General features: G+C 39.8%; 2 protein-coding genes across 4 annotated transcripts in view; one reads left to right on the top strand and one right to left on the bottom strand.

Annotated features, from left to right (window-relative positions):
• coro2ba (coronin, actin binding protein, 2Ba) overlaps positions 1–2,711 on the bottom strand; it is a 44,415-nt gene extending 41,704 nt beyond the window's left edge. Inside the window, exons 1-2 of one of the 3 annotated variants that reach the window (XM_069165716.1) lie at positions 2,547–2,711; positions 379–492 (exon numbers count right to left, since the gene is read on the bottom strand). In XM_069165716.1, the coding sequence (XP_069021817.1) occupies positions 379–393 (15 nt within the window). In that variant the 5' untranslated portion in view covers positions 394–492; positions 2,547–2,711. Of the gene's footprint in view, positions 1–378; positions 790–2,546 lie in introns of those variants that run through there. The other 2 variants (XM_069165717.1, XM_069165715.1) reach the window with 2 other exon arrangements.
• Positions 2,712–4,598: 1,887 nt separating this feature from the next.
• itga11a (integrin, alpha 11a) overlaps positions 4,599–19,495 on the top strand; it is a 62,673-nt gene continuing 47,776 nt past the window's right edge. Inside the window, exon 1 of the mRNA XM_069165743.1 lies at positions 4,599–4,644. Coding sequence (XP_069021844.1) covers positions 4,626–4,644 — 19 coding nt within the window. The 5' untranslated portion in view covers positions 4,599–4,625. The remainder of the gene's footprint in view (positions 4,645–19,495) is intronic.

Here is a 19,495-nt window from a genome sequence, read left to right as displayed (position 1 = left end):
ATAAAGTTTTAATAGGTCCTGCACAGATACAAGAATAACTTCTTCATGCCCAGAAGGATCTGATGCCAGCTGGTAAAAGACTGCAGATTTGAGAATGGAACTGATTTTGGTCATGACCAGACTGCATTACTAACAAGAGGACAATCATGCAAACACACATTAAGACACACATCCTCAGGCAGCAACATCCTGATAACCTGATTCCACACAGGAAGTCAAACACTTAGCAAAAACTCATCTTCAATCATCCACTGAGAAAAAAAAAAGCACACGCACGAGAATAACGCCGCAAATAACCTTTACAGTCCCTCCATGCAACCGTCAACCCAAATCATGAGTGACACCCTGGAAGTTGTTCCCCATCTGAAGCGGTCTTACCTTTGTGACAGTCATGCAGAATCAGTGGGTGAGGAGCAGGCCAGTGTCCCCTTCAAGCAAAGAGCAATGCCGCAGGAGTGGCAAAGTGATGAGGAGGAGAGGAGGGCAGCTCTGCTGAATATGCAGGGAGAGAGGGAGAGGGAGAAAAGAGGAGGGGACAGACAGGTTAGTGTGTCTGTCTCACTAAGCACGGAGGGGCTGATTGCTGCTGCAGTGAAGTAATGGCTGGCAGTCGGCGTGCGGTTGGTTACTACAACAGGGAAAAGCTCCCCGCTAGGATACACCCCTCCCACCTCCCTCTCACCAACTGCACACACGCGAACACACACACACACACACACACACACACACACACACACACACACACACACACACACACACAGTGATGATGCACTCAAAGTCTGGCTGCCCTACTCTCCCTCGCTCTCTCTCGCAATATGATTACTGATGGACTAATACAGCTTATTGATGATCAGTCAGGCAGGGCTGCAGGAGGAGGCAGCAGCAAAGCTGCCTGGGACAGGAGAGGACTGCAGAAACAGAGAAGGAGGGAGGGAGGGAGGGAGTTGGACGCCGTGTCGCAGTCTGCTACTCAGGCACAGAGCTAGCTGCACGTCATCCGGTGTCTATAAATGTGTGTGTGTGTGTGTGTGTGTGTGTGTGTGTGTGTGTGTGTGTGTGTGTGTGTGTGTGTGTGCGTGTGTGTGTGTGTGTGTGTGTGTGAGTGAGTGAGTGACTCAGGCATTAATGAGAAGAGACAAGAGCATTTTACAAATTTGCACAAAGTCCAAACAACCTTGACTGTAGTAAATTCTGTATGTGAAAACAGTTCAGAGACCTCGGCACATACAAATGGATTTAAACACATATGCACAAAGTAAAAGTTGTAAAGCTGTACTTATGAGGACAGTCTTTGACTTTGTTTACCTCCTTAACCTTCACCTACTTTCTACATATGTCCTTGGCCAAAATTCAATATCAATCAACTGTCAGGGAATCAAATTGCAATGATGTGGCCATATTGTATTGTTATTTTACCACAATATGTTGTTTACATCAAAGAAATGGGAGTTAAAAATGAATAAATCCGATTTTGTTTTACATACAATATCTGAGTTTCATCTGAGAGGAACACAACTGATCATTAGTTAGATTTGATTTTTCAATATCTACGGATTTAAGCCCTTGTTATACACTAAACTCTGCTATTGCAAACTGTTATTGTGCACTTACATCCCGACTGTTGACCTTCGAATTTTATAACTAAACGCCGTTATAGGTTTTAGATCCAGAAAAATCTCTCAAAGAACTCACAGATGGTGTGATATTTTCATTCAGGACTGTTCTCTAATGTTTTTGTTTCTGCAAAAGGACCCGAGTGTAGTAGCACAAAGACATCCACCCTCACTTACAGACTAACACATCTTTGTTATACTAATAGTCCAAAAAGAGGGACACTAGAGACAGGCCAAGATTCCAACGCAGTTACCATGGCTTAACTTCCCACAGCTGAGTGAGACTCTTCTCTAGTGGCTGCGACCCACAATACTGGCTTTGTGTTGTGCATTTACATGCAAGTGCTTTGTGCTTGTGTGTCCTGTAAGTGTCTGTACATGCTGGAGTAAAGGTCACGAGGATAAACAGAGTCCAAACTGAAGGACATGACAGAAATTGTCCATTGCGGTGAAGACATCATGGTGTTCTTTCTGTAGCTTTTTATCACAGTCACTCATATTGTTAATCAGTGGTCACTTCGCACCTTAGTTTGTCTTTAGGAGTGTCATCTGAGGCCCCACTCTCTGCACTTCCTGTCTGGAACAATAGTATTTCCTGTGTCTGTTTGCATGTAGTGGCTGGGGGATAGAGTCTTTAAAACCTATGTGAAAATATCTGAAATGTAATACTGTGATTTATATTTGTTGGAAATCAGTTGTACATTATGAATCATGACTACAGTATCATCACAGTTGTACTTCATTCATTCAAATTATCAAACTAAAAAAATTTTTTTTTTTTAAATAAATCCTTTTTTATTCATTATAGTACAATAAGAAACGCTCTGACATTTAAACCCATTTAAATGAACAGAACATGTGAAGTCATTTCTATAACTGACGTGAGTATGACCTAGTGTGAAATCTACATGTTGTGCTATAGCACTGACTCACCTATGTTTAATTCTTCAGGACCCTGGAAGCACCTCACGTCTTCTTTCCAATTTACACCAGAAACAGAGGTGTGGGAGGAAAAGACATCATCCATCCAGCGGGTGGATTTGGCAAATCTGGGGACTTGCAGACCTGGAGGAGCCACCACGTCTCATGTGTTCCACCACATGGTCATCTTCAAAGGAAAAGAGGAGCGAGCAGAGAACAAATGTAGAAAATGCATAGTAAAAGTCAATATGCATGTATGTCAGCAACATTCATTATGAAAAATGCAATATAAAAAAATACAGCAGCAGTCACTGTCTGGCTCATTTGTATGCTTTATATCCATGAAACCTTTTTGTTCCTGTGAATTATACCTAGTCTGTTTTGCATTAAGGATTTAATTTCCTTGTTGTTTACTATTCTGACCTTCTGACATCTTTGCAACCAGGAGGGATCCACCATATGTAACCGTTTGCTGCCCTCTTGTGGTGAAATCCTTTCATTACCTCCAGGTTTTTAGGTTTACACTGTCAAACTTAAATCTGGGGATTCTGGGGATCTATCTGTGTATTTTAGAAATAATCACTTTCTAATGAGCTGTTAGTGTCTATTTTACACAATAAAATAGATTAAAAAATGAAACCACCACCTTATGGAGCCAAAAGGGAATATAATGGGGATTTTAATAGAGAAAAAAAATACAAATCTGTCCACGGTTGTATCTTTAAAATCAAACAAAAGAAATTAATGATTTTCAATCTTACCTTTTTAATCTACCTTAGTACATGACAACTTTAATTGTTGTTTTTTTTTCCATTTTACTGGCTTAGCTGAAAGAAAAATAAGATGCATGTGCATTGAATATGGGTGTAAAAAAAAAAAAAAAATTATTATTGGAATTATTAAAATTGAGAATAGTTTAGAGAAGAGACCTGGATGGTTTTATCAGACATACACTGTGGTACGACACATCACCAATCTCAGCAGTGTAGACACTGGTACAGCTGTGTATTAGTGGGATACCACTTCTCTAATCTTTAAATCTAATGGTAATGTCTATGTCTTTTGTCTGGACCCACAGTCTGTAGTAAAGTTTTGAATTGAATAGAATTGAAGTGAAGCCAATATTGTGACTTTTTTTTTTTTGTGTGTGTGTGTGTCTTATTATTTATTATTTATTGTGACAACAATCAATGCAATACAATAATACAAATGTTTCTGTCAAAGTTCCCTTTTATTTGTGCAATAGTAACTGTGTGCAGCTGAGATCTACGTGACTTTGTATACAGCTTTATTCGTATTTGAGCAGGAATAATAAACGCGGTCCCATTTTTGCAGACATTTGTAATCGAGGCGAGCCAGCAGCTGTTTATTAGCTTAGCATCTCTTTTTGTAAACCGTCATTAGTCGACACGAGCAGAATAAGAAAATACCAATACGACGGTTTGACTGTGCCACTGACTTGAATACCGAGGATGTGCAAAACCACAACAACAATCAGACGGCTCACCTGAAGAGACCACGTTGTAAAAGCGCTCAGTGAGATGACTCATCCGACTAACAGCAGCTTGCACAGGCAATTTAAGACCTGCAATGTTTAAACAATTTCGTGCTCGACGTGAAGCCGACACATTCGCCATCCCAGAAACGGACCTGCACCATTAGTCGCTAACAACACAAAACAAATGTAATTACCGTCTGTTGCTTCAATTATAGCCTTAATTTGTTCTTAACCAGGCAGAAGTGTTTATATGTTCTTTTCGTCCAAAATCAGGGAATTGAGGAGGGTAGTAGCTGTTAGTTTGTTGTTAAACAAATAATAAGGAGTAAAAAAAAAACCTCCTCAATTTTTTTTTTTTTTTTTTTTTTTTTTTTTTTTCTAAAACACTGAACCTTGTTGCAATTTGAAATTCATATCCACAGATGGTGCTGCGTTTCTGTCCCCTGAAATTACCCACATGCTGTGTCACTCTTTTTGCTCTGTAACTAATTCCTGTATTTCTTTTTCATTCTTCTGCTTTGCTGGCCCGCTGACGGCAAAGAGGGAGAGAGAGAGAGAGATACGAGTGACAAGAGTGACGCAAGGGAAAGAAGATGACGAGATGCAACGAAGGTATGTGGTCAGATTTTTATCCACATTTACAGTAGATGGCGTGCACCAAAAACCAAATCAACCACCAGAATGGCCAAGTCCTTATTTATAGTAATAAGCAGTTCCCCCCCCCTCCATTACTCCAGCTCTTTCTGTACCCTGAGTCAGCCCCCACCCTTCTCCCCCCTCCCAGATCCCCTAACACTAGCCACCACATGATTTCCCCTCACAGAAATTGTTGCTCTAGTGGAACATTTAATGCACAGCGGCACAAATTTCGGCTTCCCCGGTGCACAGCATAGTGTTCCAGCCAGCCACAGTCTGCACACAAACCACTTCCTCTATATCTGAGACAAAGTGAAGAAGAAGAAGAAGAAGAAGAAGAAGAAGAAGAAGAAGAAGAAGAGGGGAGAGCGTGTGTAGGACCATAACGAAATTTGTAGAGGCAAAGCAGCTGATAGAGGTACACAGAAATAGGAAGTATTGGAGAAGTGGAAGTGACAGTGATTGAGGTTCAAACTAATAAGTGTGGCGTATTTAATAGAAGCACACGCTCAGATTTCTCACAAGTGCGTGCCTCTTTGTGTAGGTGACGCAAAACTCTGCCCTGAGCAGACATTTCCACAGTTTATTCTCTCAACGCACAAGCTCCAGTCGCTCCTTCTCTGCAAGTCACCTTCCACAGATACGTTTTCTTTCCCAGAGCTTCTCATATACTTTATTTTTTCACCTGCTGGTCATTTGGGGCAAATTCTCCTCTGTCCTCTGATGGTAAATTTTTTTTTTTTTTTTAAATCCCTCCCAGACCTTCCTAGACCCTGATTTATGTCACTCTCTTTTTTAAATGACCTTGGTTACCCTGTTGTGGAGTTATAAATAGTTGGATTTACATTATTTATATCTCATTAGGTAATACTGCAGATGATGTAATTAAGATGTTTAAGGAGTGAGATATGTCATTTAGTGCTTACAGTGTTGCTCCCTTCTGGAAACACATCCAGACTGAGTAACCAGATGCACCGCACATATAATATTTTTCTTTTTGTCTCTCTCTTTGTCATTGTGTATCTGTGTCCTCTCACATACACATTCACCACACACAGAGTCTGGAAAACAACTCACTCACAATACGTCAATGACAGCAGTACAAAGGCTTAACATGTGGTAGCAGTTAGACCTTCAGTAGACTTAAAATCAAGAAAGAAGTGACTGGAAACAGCACCCGGCTTCTTGTCAAATATAAATACGGCAGACAAAAGAGATACTTTTGACCTCATACACTTTATCAGGTTCTAATATAAATCACCTTTAATTATAGGACATTAGCAGTGACAGAAAAGTAGGAACTGCTACACTACTCTACTCATTTTGTGTACAATAGCCAAAGACTATATGTTTTGTTCTCATAAAATTCAGTAAAACAAAAAGGAGGAAACACATTCAGGACATATATTTCCCTGAGAATCATCCACTGAACTGATGGAGAGAGTCAGTTTGGCCGACACTGCACATTTAGATATTCTTCTGGTGGGCTCTGTCCCCACCAATGAATTTCAAGTGTTTTATGTTCATTTGGTTTCCATTTGGTGCCAAGCTGAAGGATACAAAACTGGCACTTGACAAATTTATGACTTGTTACTGGATATTTTAAGGCCTTACTGTGTCATAATCCTGCTGAGGCAGGTATATATATTCCACAGATAATTCGGATATTGAATAGGTCAAAGTGTAAAAACTTATTGTATTTTTAATAATTACTCAAGATTAATGAGTCAGTGACAATGTACATCATCCTTTGGCTTCAGTGAAAATACTCTTACGGATTCTATTATTACCGTATTTTATGGGATAAATCAGAATCTATAAAAACAATTCCCACAATCCCATTGAAATAAGCTCTTTGTGTCCTACATCACTACCAAGATACAAAATGTCTTCTTCTTTTGTCTCTTTCTTTGATTGTTTCCTCTAGCAAAGGTGGTCTGAGCAAGTTGTTTTGATCCTCTGTCGAGATGTCAGTATGTGGTTGTGTGGTCTACCTGTCTCGAAAGCAGCAAGGACGGACAGGCTAGCTGCAGTGCAGCGCTAAGTCCGACACTCTTTCTCCAATTAGTGCAGCTCCTATCATTGCTTACACAGCTTGTCGGCCAGCCTGAAAGTTTTCTCTCCCAGGCTTCACACTAACAGGCCACGGCTTATCATAAAAGCAGAGGAATGCTATTAAACCTTCTGTAGAAGTCTGAGTCTCTTCCAGTGTACTGATATAAGTGAAAGCAAAGATTCATGGATAGTGTTTGACTCTTGAGGGTCAAAAAGTCAGATCAAAAATGGATAAACAGAAATCTAATTTCTGACAGACTCAAGAACTACTGGGTGGTTCTTGAATCAAAAATGTCTTCCTGATCCTTAAAACCGAAGGCATTTTCTACGATTTTGTGTCTGCTCTTTAACTCTTTTTTGTTTTCTGGTCTATTATTGCATTGTTTATTTCTGCCAAACTTGAATCATAACTGCTCAGAATTGATTGCATTCCAACTTCCCTCTTGATTGTGTTTGATTGAGCTGGTAATCAAAGCCGGAACACGCGAGAAGTCTGATTAGTGCCAGCCGCTTGAAACCAGTGGCATATTTCTACCATATGGAAGAAGTGACATAGAGTTGTTCAATCTGGACGTTTGCCTTGATTCATTATGACAAAGCAATTTAAATGCAGTTTCCACAGAACTCAGGTATTGGATGATATTAAAATCTCTCGGAGAGACTCGAGGATATCACAGAGATATTACACAATCAAAAGCTCACTCCAGGCGGCGTACCTCTTGATTATTATGTGCATTTTTGCTGTAGACTGACACAAAAGAAAATCATATAAACTGTCGGAGAGACTGTTGTTGTCTGGTAACCATGTGGCATGTTTATATATATATATACAAAAAAACCAGATTCAAAACATGTAGCAGGTAATAGGGCATATACACAGTCACATCTGTGTGGAAACAACTGGTGTGAGGAGCAAGTATTTGAAGTTGTGAGAGGGAAAACAACCACACTAATTGGGTGAAAGGCCTGCAGGACCAAAAACAACAATCTATTTATCTAAATCTGTGTGAATCCAGGTTGGCTTTCACTGATCAGACAGACATAGGCTGATAAATCGTAAATGTTTTGCTTTGTTTTTTACGTCATGTGACCACTGATATTGAAGCATTTGAAACAGTTTATAAAACCGAAGACTTGTTTGTAACCAGAAGTCTTCAGCTACAGAATTGACTCAGTGCTCATAAACTGTGAAATTACATGGGGGGGTTCCAGCCGTCGACATCCACAGGGGACTTATTTACCTGCCCCTGGCAGAGGAAAGACGCTCAGCATGCAGGGTTCCTGTGCAGCTCTGGACCCTGCTCCAGGAATCGTGCCGTCCTCTTGCAGTAAATCACGGAGCGGCAGGGGTCGTTGAAAAAGTTTGAACATCTGAGTTGGTATTCCCAGCTAAACATCTCATTCCTGGACACCAGTTGTTTGGCAGAGAAAAAAATGGGGCACCAGCCAGCGATATATCTTGGTAGTTTTTGGTAAAGGTAGCTGTACAATTTTTTTCCCCCATGGCTCATTATTCATACTTTGTTGTGGAGGGTATGTGATGTGATCTTGAACGTTATGTGCCCGGTATAATTAGCAAAGCTGTGGTGTTTTTGTCTGTCTGTACTGTGTGTATGGAGCCCATTAAATGTTTTATAGTCCTAGTACAAACCAAAACATTACATCTGATCATATCATTTAATCCAAGTCTGTTCAAATGGGCCCAAAGATGGCACGCTTTAATTTTAATTACTTATAATATATTAAATTGTATTCCTAAGAATCAAATCTCCCTTAAAGCTTTATGGCATCACGTTAAGACGATTATTTCAGATTTGACTGAAGTGTGATGATGAATAAAAATTACTTCCACATATTTGAAGGCAAACATGCCATTTTTTTTTCAGTAATAGCAGCTACTCTAATCAACTTTTTATTGTAAACTAGAATTTGGGTAGATAGTTATTTCTACTGTTTCATTGATTTATGAATCCCTCCAGGAAATTACGATCTTGCTGTCTTGCTATTGCAATTATTGATGCAATTTCAACCAATGCAATTTTGTAAAATTCCTGCAATTTTTCCACATTAAAGTACTCAATAGAAGCTCTGCTAAAGGCATTATGGCACAAAAAAAAGCTTTTCCAAGTAAAATTTGCTTTATTCATAAAAAATGACCCCTCATTTACCATCAGGAAGCCTTTGTCATCATCTTCAAAACACAGCCAATGTTGATTGAAAAAAAAGGCAAAATAGAAAGTGACATGATTTATGAGAAATCTGGTTTTACGAGAATTACAATCTTTTAGAGATTAGTCTTCATTATTCATGCTCACAGTATGGGTTGAATTAATGCCATCTAAAAGGCATTTAAACCACTGTGTTTTTTTTGTTTTTTTTACAGATGATGATCTTCTTAGAGCCCATGATTCTTTAAGTTTGGAAAATAAAATATATTTCCTGCTATTTTTGGTGAACAGCATGCTTAGTATCATAAGAAGTGATTACATCTGACTCTTCATCTAGAAGTTAAAAAAAAATAAAAAATATTAGCAATTTATTTTCCTTAACTTGCAATTTTTGCTAATTCCTGCAATTTTACCACAAGAAAAAAAAAAAACTTTGCAAATTGCATTTTTCAAAAAGCAGCTGCATCATCAACCTCTTTTGTTTGCATCAATCACAAAAGAAACAAGCGAAATTCAGCTCGGACAGTTATAACACTTGGACATAGGTCGAGATCGGGAGTGTGAGGGAGAGAGTGATGAACTGTAATGTGGTATTTTGATTTGATCTTTACTCCATTTTAAAGTGTTTAGCACTGTTGCTCACGGTAAGAAGTTTCTTGGTCTGAACTTGCTGACGAGCTGGAGTGCTGATGGACCACGCTGTCGTCCATTGCCGATGGTTGACAGTCATCATGATGGGAGTCTGGCAATGGACTTTGTCATTTGGGTGGTCTTAACAGTTTAAGGCACCACTGTTTTAACTGCAGTTCAGGCTAACAGCTAACCGTCTTATGGTAAACTAGTAGAGTGAGAGAGCAGTAGTGTGGCTACTATCAGGGTGGATAAGAGTCTGTGTACTGATCTGTGCAGAGCTGGGTTCGCAGTATAAACTCTAAATGTATATGTGCATTATCAACCAAAACTAAATTCTGGAGTCCTTACAGCAAAGCAGAGTTCCTAAATTTTGTGTAGATAAATTTAGGTGATTATAGTGGGAAAAAAAGGAGCTACAAATGATGAAAGTGTCAGAGCTTTTCAAGGTGAAGGATGAAGCTGGACACTTTTTAGTCTTCAATCACGAACATAATGTGTTAAGAAAAACTGACAAGCTATTGTTTTATTCGCTAAGGTCACTTGGGAACTCTTAATTGTCTTTAGGTGTGGCTGTGAATTTGGAGGATTGTCTGCCTCCACATGTCAGCCATGTGAGTGAATGGCACCCTTTACATGGTGCACCCTACCTCCCGCCCAATGTTCGCTCAGAGTAGGTCCACGGTTGGATTGTCCCATATAATCTAGTATAATAAATATGTTTTACTTCTGTAACAGTTCAATTTATGCTGAGCTAATCACATTTAAAAAAATAATGTGTAATCTCAACCTCAGCTCTGAGTGGAAGCTTGTGCTCCCTGAAAGGCCCGCTATCCACAATCCGTCTCGGCAAATGTTTTTTAAACACAATGTACGGCACAAGCTATAAGTGAATTATAGCCCGTTTAGGGCAGACACATTCTGCTTGCCAAATTAAATAGTTCTTTGAAAAATACAAACATAGTTAGGGAAACTGAATCGTTCTTCTCCTGAGCAAATGAACTGCCAAGCCTGTTACGATAATAAGCAGAGGGTTTAAATGCTCGTTGAAACAGTAGCTGCCAGGGTGTAAAACAACAGAAAATACTGTTACACATAGACTTTCCCTTTGGAAACACAGCGCCACAAGATGTGTTGCATTAGCCGTTGATGTGTTGTCACAAGGGTTGCATTTAAAAAGTCTGTGACAGGAGCTTAACTTGGTGTTAGAGTGGTCAACCTGCAACAGATAATTGCGTATAAGCTTCGTGAAACCTAATAATTACAAGCAGAAAATTGTAGACAATTTGGTTTTCCATCGAGATCCAAGAGGAGGGAAAAAAAAGAAGCTTAGTACAATTTTTCCATCTGTCTCAAAATGAATGTAAATCCAAATGCAATGAAACAGGAGTGTGTGTTCTCTCTCATGATGAAGACATGACAGAGGCAGAGCTTTATGTTAGGCCATAAAAGCTTCTGTATGAGTTGTAAGTTGCTTGATTGGATATAGGAAACTGGTGAGTGACCGTAATTCATTTTTGTGTGTGTCCGTCCTGGAGAGTAACATTACAAGTAAGCGAGAGGTCGTATATTATGTAGGTATGGCTGTCTCTCACTCTGAACTATTTTGTATCTATTATTAGGAAGCAGACTGGGAAAAAAATCCTTACTGACATATAGCACATTACTACATGTATGCAAGTAACTTCATACGGGCAGCAAAGCTTTGTGTTTAAGCTGGGTGTCGAGACATGGCTTTGCCCTGAAGCTGAATGTGTGAGCTTTGCGGCGTTCCATTGTCGTCCATCTTGTGGCGTGTGGCTTTAGTTTCCACATTAGTCTATTTCCCACTATTGCTACTGGCACAACTTGGCCTGCGCGATGCTCTGCCAGAGATCTGGAAAAGTTAACATGACTCACACGAGCTCAGACAGAAACATTTACTTCTCTCATTCTCTGCATGTGGCTCTTTTAATATGTTCATTTCTACTATGCGTTGGGATTTTCAATTGGTGCTCCTCAACTAATGAGATTGTATCGGTTACCAAATAATAAGACAAAGCTGTCAAACTGTGGTACTTGTGAGGTACTTAAAGTTAATATTGTTAAAAACATTTCTTTAGCTCCTGTAATAATTCCGATTGCGTTTCCCTCTCAGACTGATTTGGACCTCCATGGTGGACCAATCTCAACATGCTGAACAAGGTCCTCTGAGACTGAGATTGATGTAGTAATTATAATAATAAACTTTATTTGTATAGCACCTTTCATACAAGAAATGCAGCAGTGTTTCACATAAAAACAGATATAAAGGAGCATTTAAAACTATAGATAAGAAATCAGAAAAGATAAAATGCACAAACTTAAACACAAACAGAGTTAAAATATGAAATAAGCGATATGCATTTTAAAGGTGCGGTGGTTTAAGCGCAAGAGAGCTTCAAGAGTAGCTAGTTAACGGCTAATGTAAAGAGATACGTTTTGAGCTTCATTTTAAAAGTATTTTACATTAGTGACTCACTATTGCCTCTTGAAGTGTGGGATGACATTACAAGAAGGGATGGGCCTTCCTGTCCTTATCTAGATATATGAAGTGAGCTATATGTGGCCAGAGGTTGAGTTATTAGCGTAGTTGGATTTTCTTGCTTCTTAAGGAAGCTTTCTACTTCTGCGTCACTGTGAAAATATTCATGTCTGATTCAGTGTGCGACCAACATGTGGAATTACCTTAAAAATACCTTAAGATTCAGGTCTTCGAATGATTAATGGATGAAGGCTATTTATCTGTTTATGGTAATTTCTTGCCCTCTATCTAATGCATCTTAAGACAGGCTTCAACGCTCCATGACCCCGACAGGAACAATTAGATAAAGTATGTGGATGATGGAGTTACAGAGCATTTGGTCAGGTGCCTATTTTTCAAGCTGTTTTGTCTTATTTACCCCGAAACTAACAGAAGCTCAGCATATTACTCTGTATTTCCGATTTGCCGTTCCAAAAGATACCACAGTGACTGGCACATAATGATATGTGGGATACATGACATCTTTCCACTTGAGCTTAACTCTGGTTAGACCGTCTTTGAAGTCAAAACCAAAGATCTCAGATTGAGTTTACATTTATAATACACTGTTTATTCTAAATGCCATCTTTAGAAAACATCCACAGAAACATAGAAAGAAACCAAAGCAAAGATTATTTCAATTTAACACACACACACACACACACACACACACACACACACACACACACACACACAGACACAGAAAGCGATCCTTGCTATGTTTATTTACTCATCACATTTTGCTTACATGTGGAGAACACACATAATTTTTCTACAACAGAGGAATCCATCTTAAGCCACATACATCCCCATGCTATACAGTAACATCAAGACACACTGTAACCCCCAAAAATAGTTTAAAAAAAAGCACACTCTTGGCTTTTTGTAGAGCAACATGGCAGCCTGAAAACCGCTGAATTTCTCCCAGCCTGCATTCTGTCACTCAAGTTCTCCTCATCCAAATCGGCTCACATTGCTTTGATTTGTTTTGCTTCATCATTGGTAGACCAGCTCCTCCTATTGTTGTAAGATGATTTAATATATTTGGTGAAACAAAAGACCTGGGATTAAATCTCTAACCATAATTAATAGGGTGAGGATACAATTTGACACGGTATGTTTCTAAGTTCAAGACGGTGTGTTTACGATTTGCAAACAGTAGATTTACTCAAGTCCTCAGTTTAGGAACAAAATTCTGTTGTTCTAAGATCATCTTTAGTATCATCATGTGCAAGTTTATGTTTGTATCCCACAACCTTTCAAATGCAGCTCTATAAACGTGAACGGGAGTCACTGAGTGATAAAGTTACACCACTGGTTGACCGAATGCCGTGTGACTGACTTGTGAAGTCACCATTGATCAGCCGAATGAATGCCGAAAGCTAAAAGCTGCTTTCATACATGCACTGCAGCCCTGAACATTTATAGACATTACCTGGAGGAGCTGCGTCTTAGAATTGGTATATATGCATGTTGAAAACATTTTGTCCTGTTGTTGTGATAGCAAATAATTTTTTGCCAGTGAAAGGACATCTTTAAAGTTTTTTTTAAAGACCTTTAAATGGCCTTTAATGTGCAAATGGTTGCACTCAGTTGTCATGAAAATAAAAGTGGGCTGAGAAGATTCACTTATATAGTATTAGACAAATCTCATATTTTGTGATTTTAAAATGACAAACCGTCTGTGTAGATAATAGATAAGGAGTCTTGTTTGGTTCATGTATTCTACAGGACATAATACTTGACAGCTTTTCCCAACACTTTCTCCAGGTTAATGCCTTATGCAGGGATACTTTCTGGAACAGAGTGGTAATCTCTCCCTGCCGTCCTCAGCCAATGATACAGGCCAAAAACAAGCTGCTGGAACAGAAACATGTTTCAAAAGGTTCCTTGGAGGACTTTGAGTGAGTACTGTATCGTATAGAAAAAACATTCATTGTTTCACTCGGCTCCTGCCTCACTTGGCTGTGATTTATGGAAAGTAACATATCCAGGGGCAATAAGCCTCACAATGTACAGCTGAAAGTTTGAAAAACTATTTCCACAAAATATTTCTTACAGTAACATGAGAACCGGAGATTAATTCTGATAACAGGATACGGGGGCACAAAGACTGCATATGGTACTTCAAGTATCAGTCCATGGTGAAGGTTACACACCCAGATCTGAGAATCTGAACCTGACCTCCCAGTTGGTTTATCTTTTTGAGCCACGAAGTGAACACTCCCTCACATTATCTTGGTTCTTTAAATCCCAAACCCTTCTGGGGAAGTCCATCCACTGAGACAGAGAGATGTCAAAAGAGAAGCACAGTGTTTAGTTCACAACAAAAGCCTTTGTGCCTGCTCGCCTTAAAATCAAAGTCTTTGATATGTTGTTAATTATTGGCAGGGTTAAGGAAAATACTATATTTTATTCTGAAGGTGTCCATTGACCACACTATTTGAATTCTTGCCTGCTAAGAGAAAAGCAGATAAAACAGCTGGTGATGTTTTGTTTAGTTTGGCCTTTTGTTTCACTGCAATAGTTGGGATATTGATCTGGATTTGAAAATAGGCCATTGTTTGCTAACATGTCAGCCGAAGCAACTTCCGAAGCTGGAAATGTGATTGTGGCTGCCCGTTTACATATGTCAGCTTGAATTTGTTTTTTCTGCCCTCTTGTGGTCAAAAGTTGATTAATGCAGCTTTAAAGAGCTGCCAACCCATCTTGAAAGAGCTTCAGTGAGGACTTCAAGTCCCAAACTCTCAAAATCCAACATCAGAGGCTTTTCAACTTCCCAATGAAAACAATTCCAGAAACACTGAAAAACATTTGTGAAAGCAGTCATCTTTGAATTGGAGTGGCTATTGGAGTGTCGGCCTCATTCAGCTCTGACCTTGGCTGCTTAACCAATGCTTAGGTGGTGATGTCACAGACCGAAGCAGTTCAGACACAGTCGAACGAAAGCCACAGAAAACCGGCCTTGGAGGTCTCAAACCTGACAACATTATGATAGGTGATAGATGCAGGATCTCAACATGAAGCACTCACACAGCCTGAACCCTGATGAGGGTCGGCTGTTTGCTGCTTTCGTGTCTGATCCCGGAGGACTTATCCCATTCTAGCCCGAGGAGACGGCCGTATATCGCACACAAACCGATAATCCAGGGGTGATTGAAGTAATTGCTTGCAGTTGTGGTGGGGTGTTGAAGAGGGCCCTGAAAAGGTGAAGTAAGTGCAGCTCCCATTCAGTGTTGATTCCAGACTGCACTTCACAGTGGGACTCTGTGTGGCTTATATGCTCTGGAGGGGAGGGGGGGGGGATTTCAAAACCTAATTTTTCACACACCGTTTAGTTTGCCTCTGGTCCCCCTAACCCCAGTGCCCCCCTCACAGACGGTGAACTAAATATCTACATGGTAATTTTGGTTAGCAGCAAAGCATCGGGGAGAACTGTTCGCCACCCCCCTTGGTCTTGAAATACTGGCACAAAGAGTCCAACTCTTTAAACAGCACTGGCACACTGCCTCCATTCAGAGCACCAGGCCTTAATCTTAATTGCAGGTTCCTCTCCGATCTATCATTTGTCTTACAAGCTGACAGTGGGAGATTCATGAGCTGAGTTCGTACCCACAATACTGAATGAAAAAATTCTTGTTCTGAAAATTTTCATGTTTATGGAGCACTGTTTTATGTTATAATGACCGCCAAACCCCTATAAATTCTTGTCTTTCCCTACAATTTGGGAATGTTTTAATCCCATCGATTTTGATGCCTTTTAAAAGCATTTCTTTGTTGTGTATTCTTGTTAGTCTGTTTGAGGAGAGTTCTGCAAGCTTGTGATGTAACTTGGTATACTCTGTAGACTTGCTTTTGCTTGAAAATAATATAATGTCAGCAGGAAGCACATGTCAGTGACATGTCGGTCTGACCATGGAATATCATTTACTTTCACTTACCTACTGCAGAAGTAGAAGTCATTTGGAGATGTGTATCAGCGGTGCTATTTGGACACACAGTCGACATAAGCAGTGCCACAGTCGGCATTGACTTTAATTTCCTGCTTTGAAAGAAGAAACAAGGGGGCCATCAATTCACTTAGGAGAAGTGATGAAGGAGGAATGAATCCAATGAGCTTTTAAGCACCCTTAATGAATGCAAGCCTTGATTTTTATTTTGTATTTTTAAAGCTTGGTTACCCGAAGTGATTTCAGCAGACACACTGACCTGATTTGTGTGTTTTGTGGTTGCTCTGTGTTGAAAAGAAAAGGGACTGTGATTGCAAACCAAGAGGAAGTGTCTGTTGGAGCCAAAGATGTATGTTTGATAGATTTTCTTATAGAGGGCTGCTCACAGCATAGATGTCAGATCCGGAAATGTAACAAGCTCATCATGGACTCCGTAATGAGTTTCACAGGCTTCTCACAGTCTCACATGGGCTGCTTCGACTGCTTGTCTGATCAGGACAGTGTATACGAGACACTTGTTGAAAGATCCCTAAATCATTAATTCATCACTCTGGGTTAACCTCACCTCTTGCTTGCACTATATTTTACTATTAACCTGTAGTATCTTGTCATTTTGCCACTTAAAAATATAAAACGTCTGTACTGTAGATCACTTAACAATTCAAGTAGCTTTTCACATTACCCACTAGAGCTGGGTACTCAGCTTTGAAACTTTTATGGTGCCAACTGAATTGCTTTGGTACTATATACTATCAAAAAATGCCTTGTCATTTGTTACCAAACTTTGATAGCTACCATAACATTTGCTACAATTACATATGAGTGAATCTCATCAGTGTCAGTGAGCCATAGCATTTACCACTGGTGGCCTATACTTGAGTGGCCTGCTCGCGTACATAAAATGACTCCTTTTCAACCTTAGTAAGTAAATTTCACATTGGAATTCCGTATTTCACTCTTTTCAAACACATTTTTGGCCACAAACTTTGGAACATTTGCAACAAATGTGACTTTAGAACCCTGCTTTATATAAACGATACCATCTACAAAAAAAACCAGGTGTTAATTCATATTTGATTCATAAAAGAGTCTTCCATCATTGCCAGTATAAAAACATTTTCCAAACCGAGGTGAAAATGAGACCTGTGTAAGGAAAAGATGTGCATTTATGTGACATGCAGTGGTGAAGTAGTGAAGTGGAGATCGACTAGGTGACCACAAATTGATTTCAGGAGAGCTAATGTTCACAAACTATGTCTTATTACGTAAACAGGGTCATTATACACTCTGTAGTCAGACCTGGATGGTTCAGCCGCAGGGATATGAGGTAACATACAAACCACGCATTTACGTTCCACTGTTAATACACTGGTTAGTTTGTGGTAGTGTCATGATGGTAGCATTTGTGGTGCATAGCTTGAGTCTGAAAGAAGACGACTTAGGTTTGTAATGAGAAAAGAAATGGTCTATGGGGCTTCTGATTTACTGTATGTTTTTTTTACATTTACTATTAGACAGTTTCAAATACATTTTGAAATTGTAGTGATGTCGACAATGTATTTCATATCCTTGTTTCGTTATGTATTCTATATGTTGTTTTAATGTTCCCTACTCAGTCAAAAGACGTGAGTCTGCCTTTCAGGCTTTAATTATTTATATATTGGAATATTTACCAATGTATTTGATCTTAATCACATTTTTCAATCTTTTTTTTTTTTTTAATTGAAAAAGGGGAAATATTTGACTTGTTCACAACAAAACAGCTTAAAGCTTCTTTCCCTTTAAATGTTTGTCATCTTAAATATCCCTTACCAAAGTGTCCACGACAAACAAACTTGGCCAAAAAATGTGTTGTTAGAGAGTATGAAGCCAGTCAAAGTGAGCTGAATGAGTGTGGGAGAGAGATGGAGTATTCCTGCATGCTGTGTCGGAGCGGACCTCCTTCTCCTCCTACAGTCCCCTCCTACTTCCCCAAGATATAGGCCACGCTTTAACTTGGACTTGGAGTCAATCAGAGTGGGATCTTTTAACTGCGCCTGCCACTGGGTCTCTGCTGCCTCAGCCCCCCACATACACACTCGCAGCAGTCACCACTCACACACACACACACGCACGCACACACACACACGCACGCACGCACGCACGCACACACACACACACACACACACACACACACACACACACACACACACACACACAAACACACACCAAACATCACATGCACGCTTGCGCCAGCAAACATATGGAGTACTACTGCTTCCTCCTGCTCTGGATCTGCAGCCAGCAGTTGGGTGAGTGTGTATATACTGTATGCAACTTGACATGCGTGTGGTATCCTAACTTTTCTTTCCTCTTGCATATGCAGTATAATGCTGGCGCTCTAATTGTTAGTTATACTTTGACTTGTTCCAACAGCAACTGGAAACTTTGAGCATGTTGCTTTAAAAGTTTGTTTTTTTTAAAAAACCTACATTTTGTTAGTATTTTAATATTTAATTTTCCACTCCAAACATGCATATATATTCTGTGCTGGAACAGTAATATTTTACATGAATGAATGGCTGTTGGTGTGGCTGATATCTTGACCCTGTATCATAGTAAGAGGCAGGAAGGCAGAGCTCAGTGACTTTACTGAAGGATATGCGGTCCCCCTAAGGTCCACAGAGGTGCTCTATGTGTCCCATTGGAAGCAGGCATGTTCTCTCAGATGAAGGTTGACGCTATCTTTTCATAGTCAAGTTTCCAGCGGCTGCAGAGTTGTTGATGCCGAGCCAGAAATGTGGTCAATTGCCAGTGAAATCACTAACAGCAACACATCTAAACAGGATGAAAGAAACAGACTGACAGAGAGTGAATAAAAGGGATCAAAAACACATGCATGTATTTTTCAAACTCGAACAATTAACATGAGTCACATAGATGAATACATAGCTACCAGTGAAGACAATTAAATATACTGCACCATTTAAAAGCACTGTGATACCTTCGACCTGATGCAGTGCTCCAGCAGATATCTCTGTAATGTTTGGTTTACTGCTCAGTATACCGTGAACTGCAACCACATGAAATACGGCATGTTGTCACCACGGTCGCATACGTTATGGTATGCCGTCTTTCTTTGAAACAATGATGCGTTATTCACTGCTTTTCGGTGAGGCTGTAGAACTAAACTCTGAGGTCTACTGGACTGTAATTTTGGAAGAAGAAATGGATCAATGTTCAATTTAGACTTTAGGTAAATAACACAACACTAAAGAGTGGAGGAGAGGAAATCTCTATTGTAAATATTTGGTTTGATTTTGGAATTTGTTGGAACAAAGTTTTGGACTGACGCCACAGTTGAGGGACTTTGACCTTGTAGCTGGAGTCTGCGGAGAAAGGCTCGATGCTGGCTCTGGTGGGAGATGTTTTGGCAAGCGCATAAGAAGGAGGCTGCTTTTTAGCCTACTGTCTGTGGACTCCTGGGACTTTTGGAGCAGCGG

This window comes from Embiotoca jacksoni, unplaced genomic scaffold, assembly GCF_022577435.1.
Source record: "Embiotoca jacksoni isolate LCO1_2020_lvr unplaced genomic scaffold, fEmbJac1.0.p SCAF_35, whole genome shotgun sequence".
NCBI classification, from domain to species: Eukaryota; Metazoa; Chordata; class Actinopteri; family Embiotocidae; genus Embiotoca; species Embiotoca jacksoni.
The sequence above is the reverse complement of the archived record's forward strand: the minus strand, read 5'-3'. Positions and strand labels throughout refer to the sequence as shown.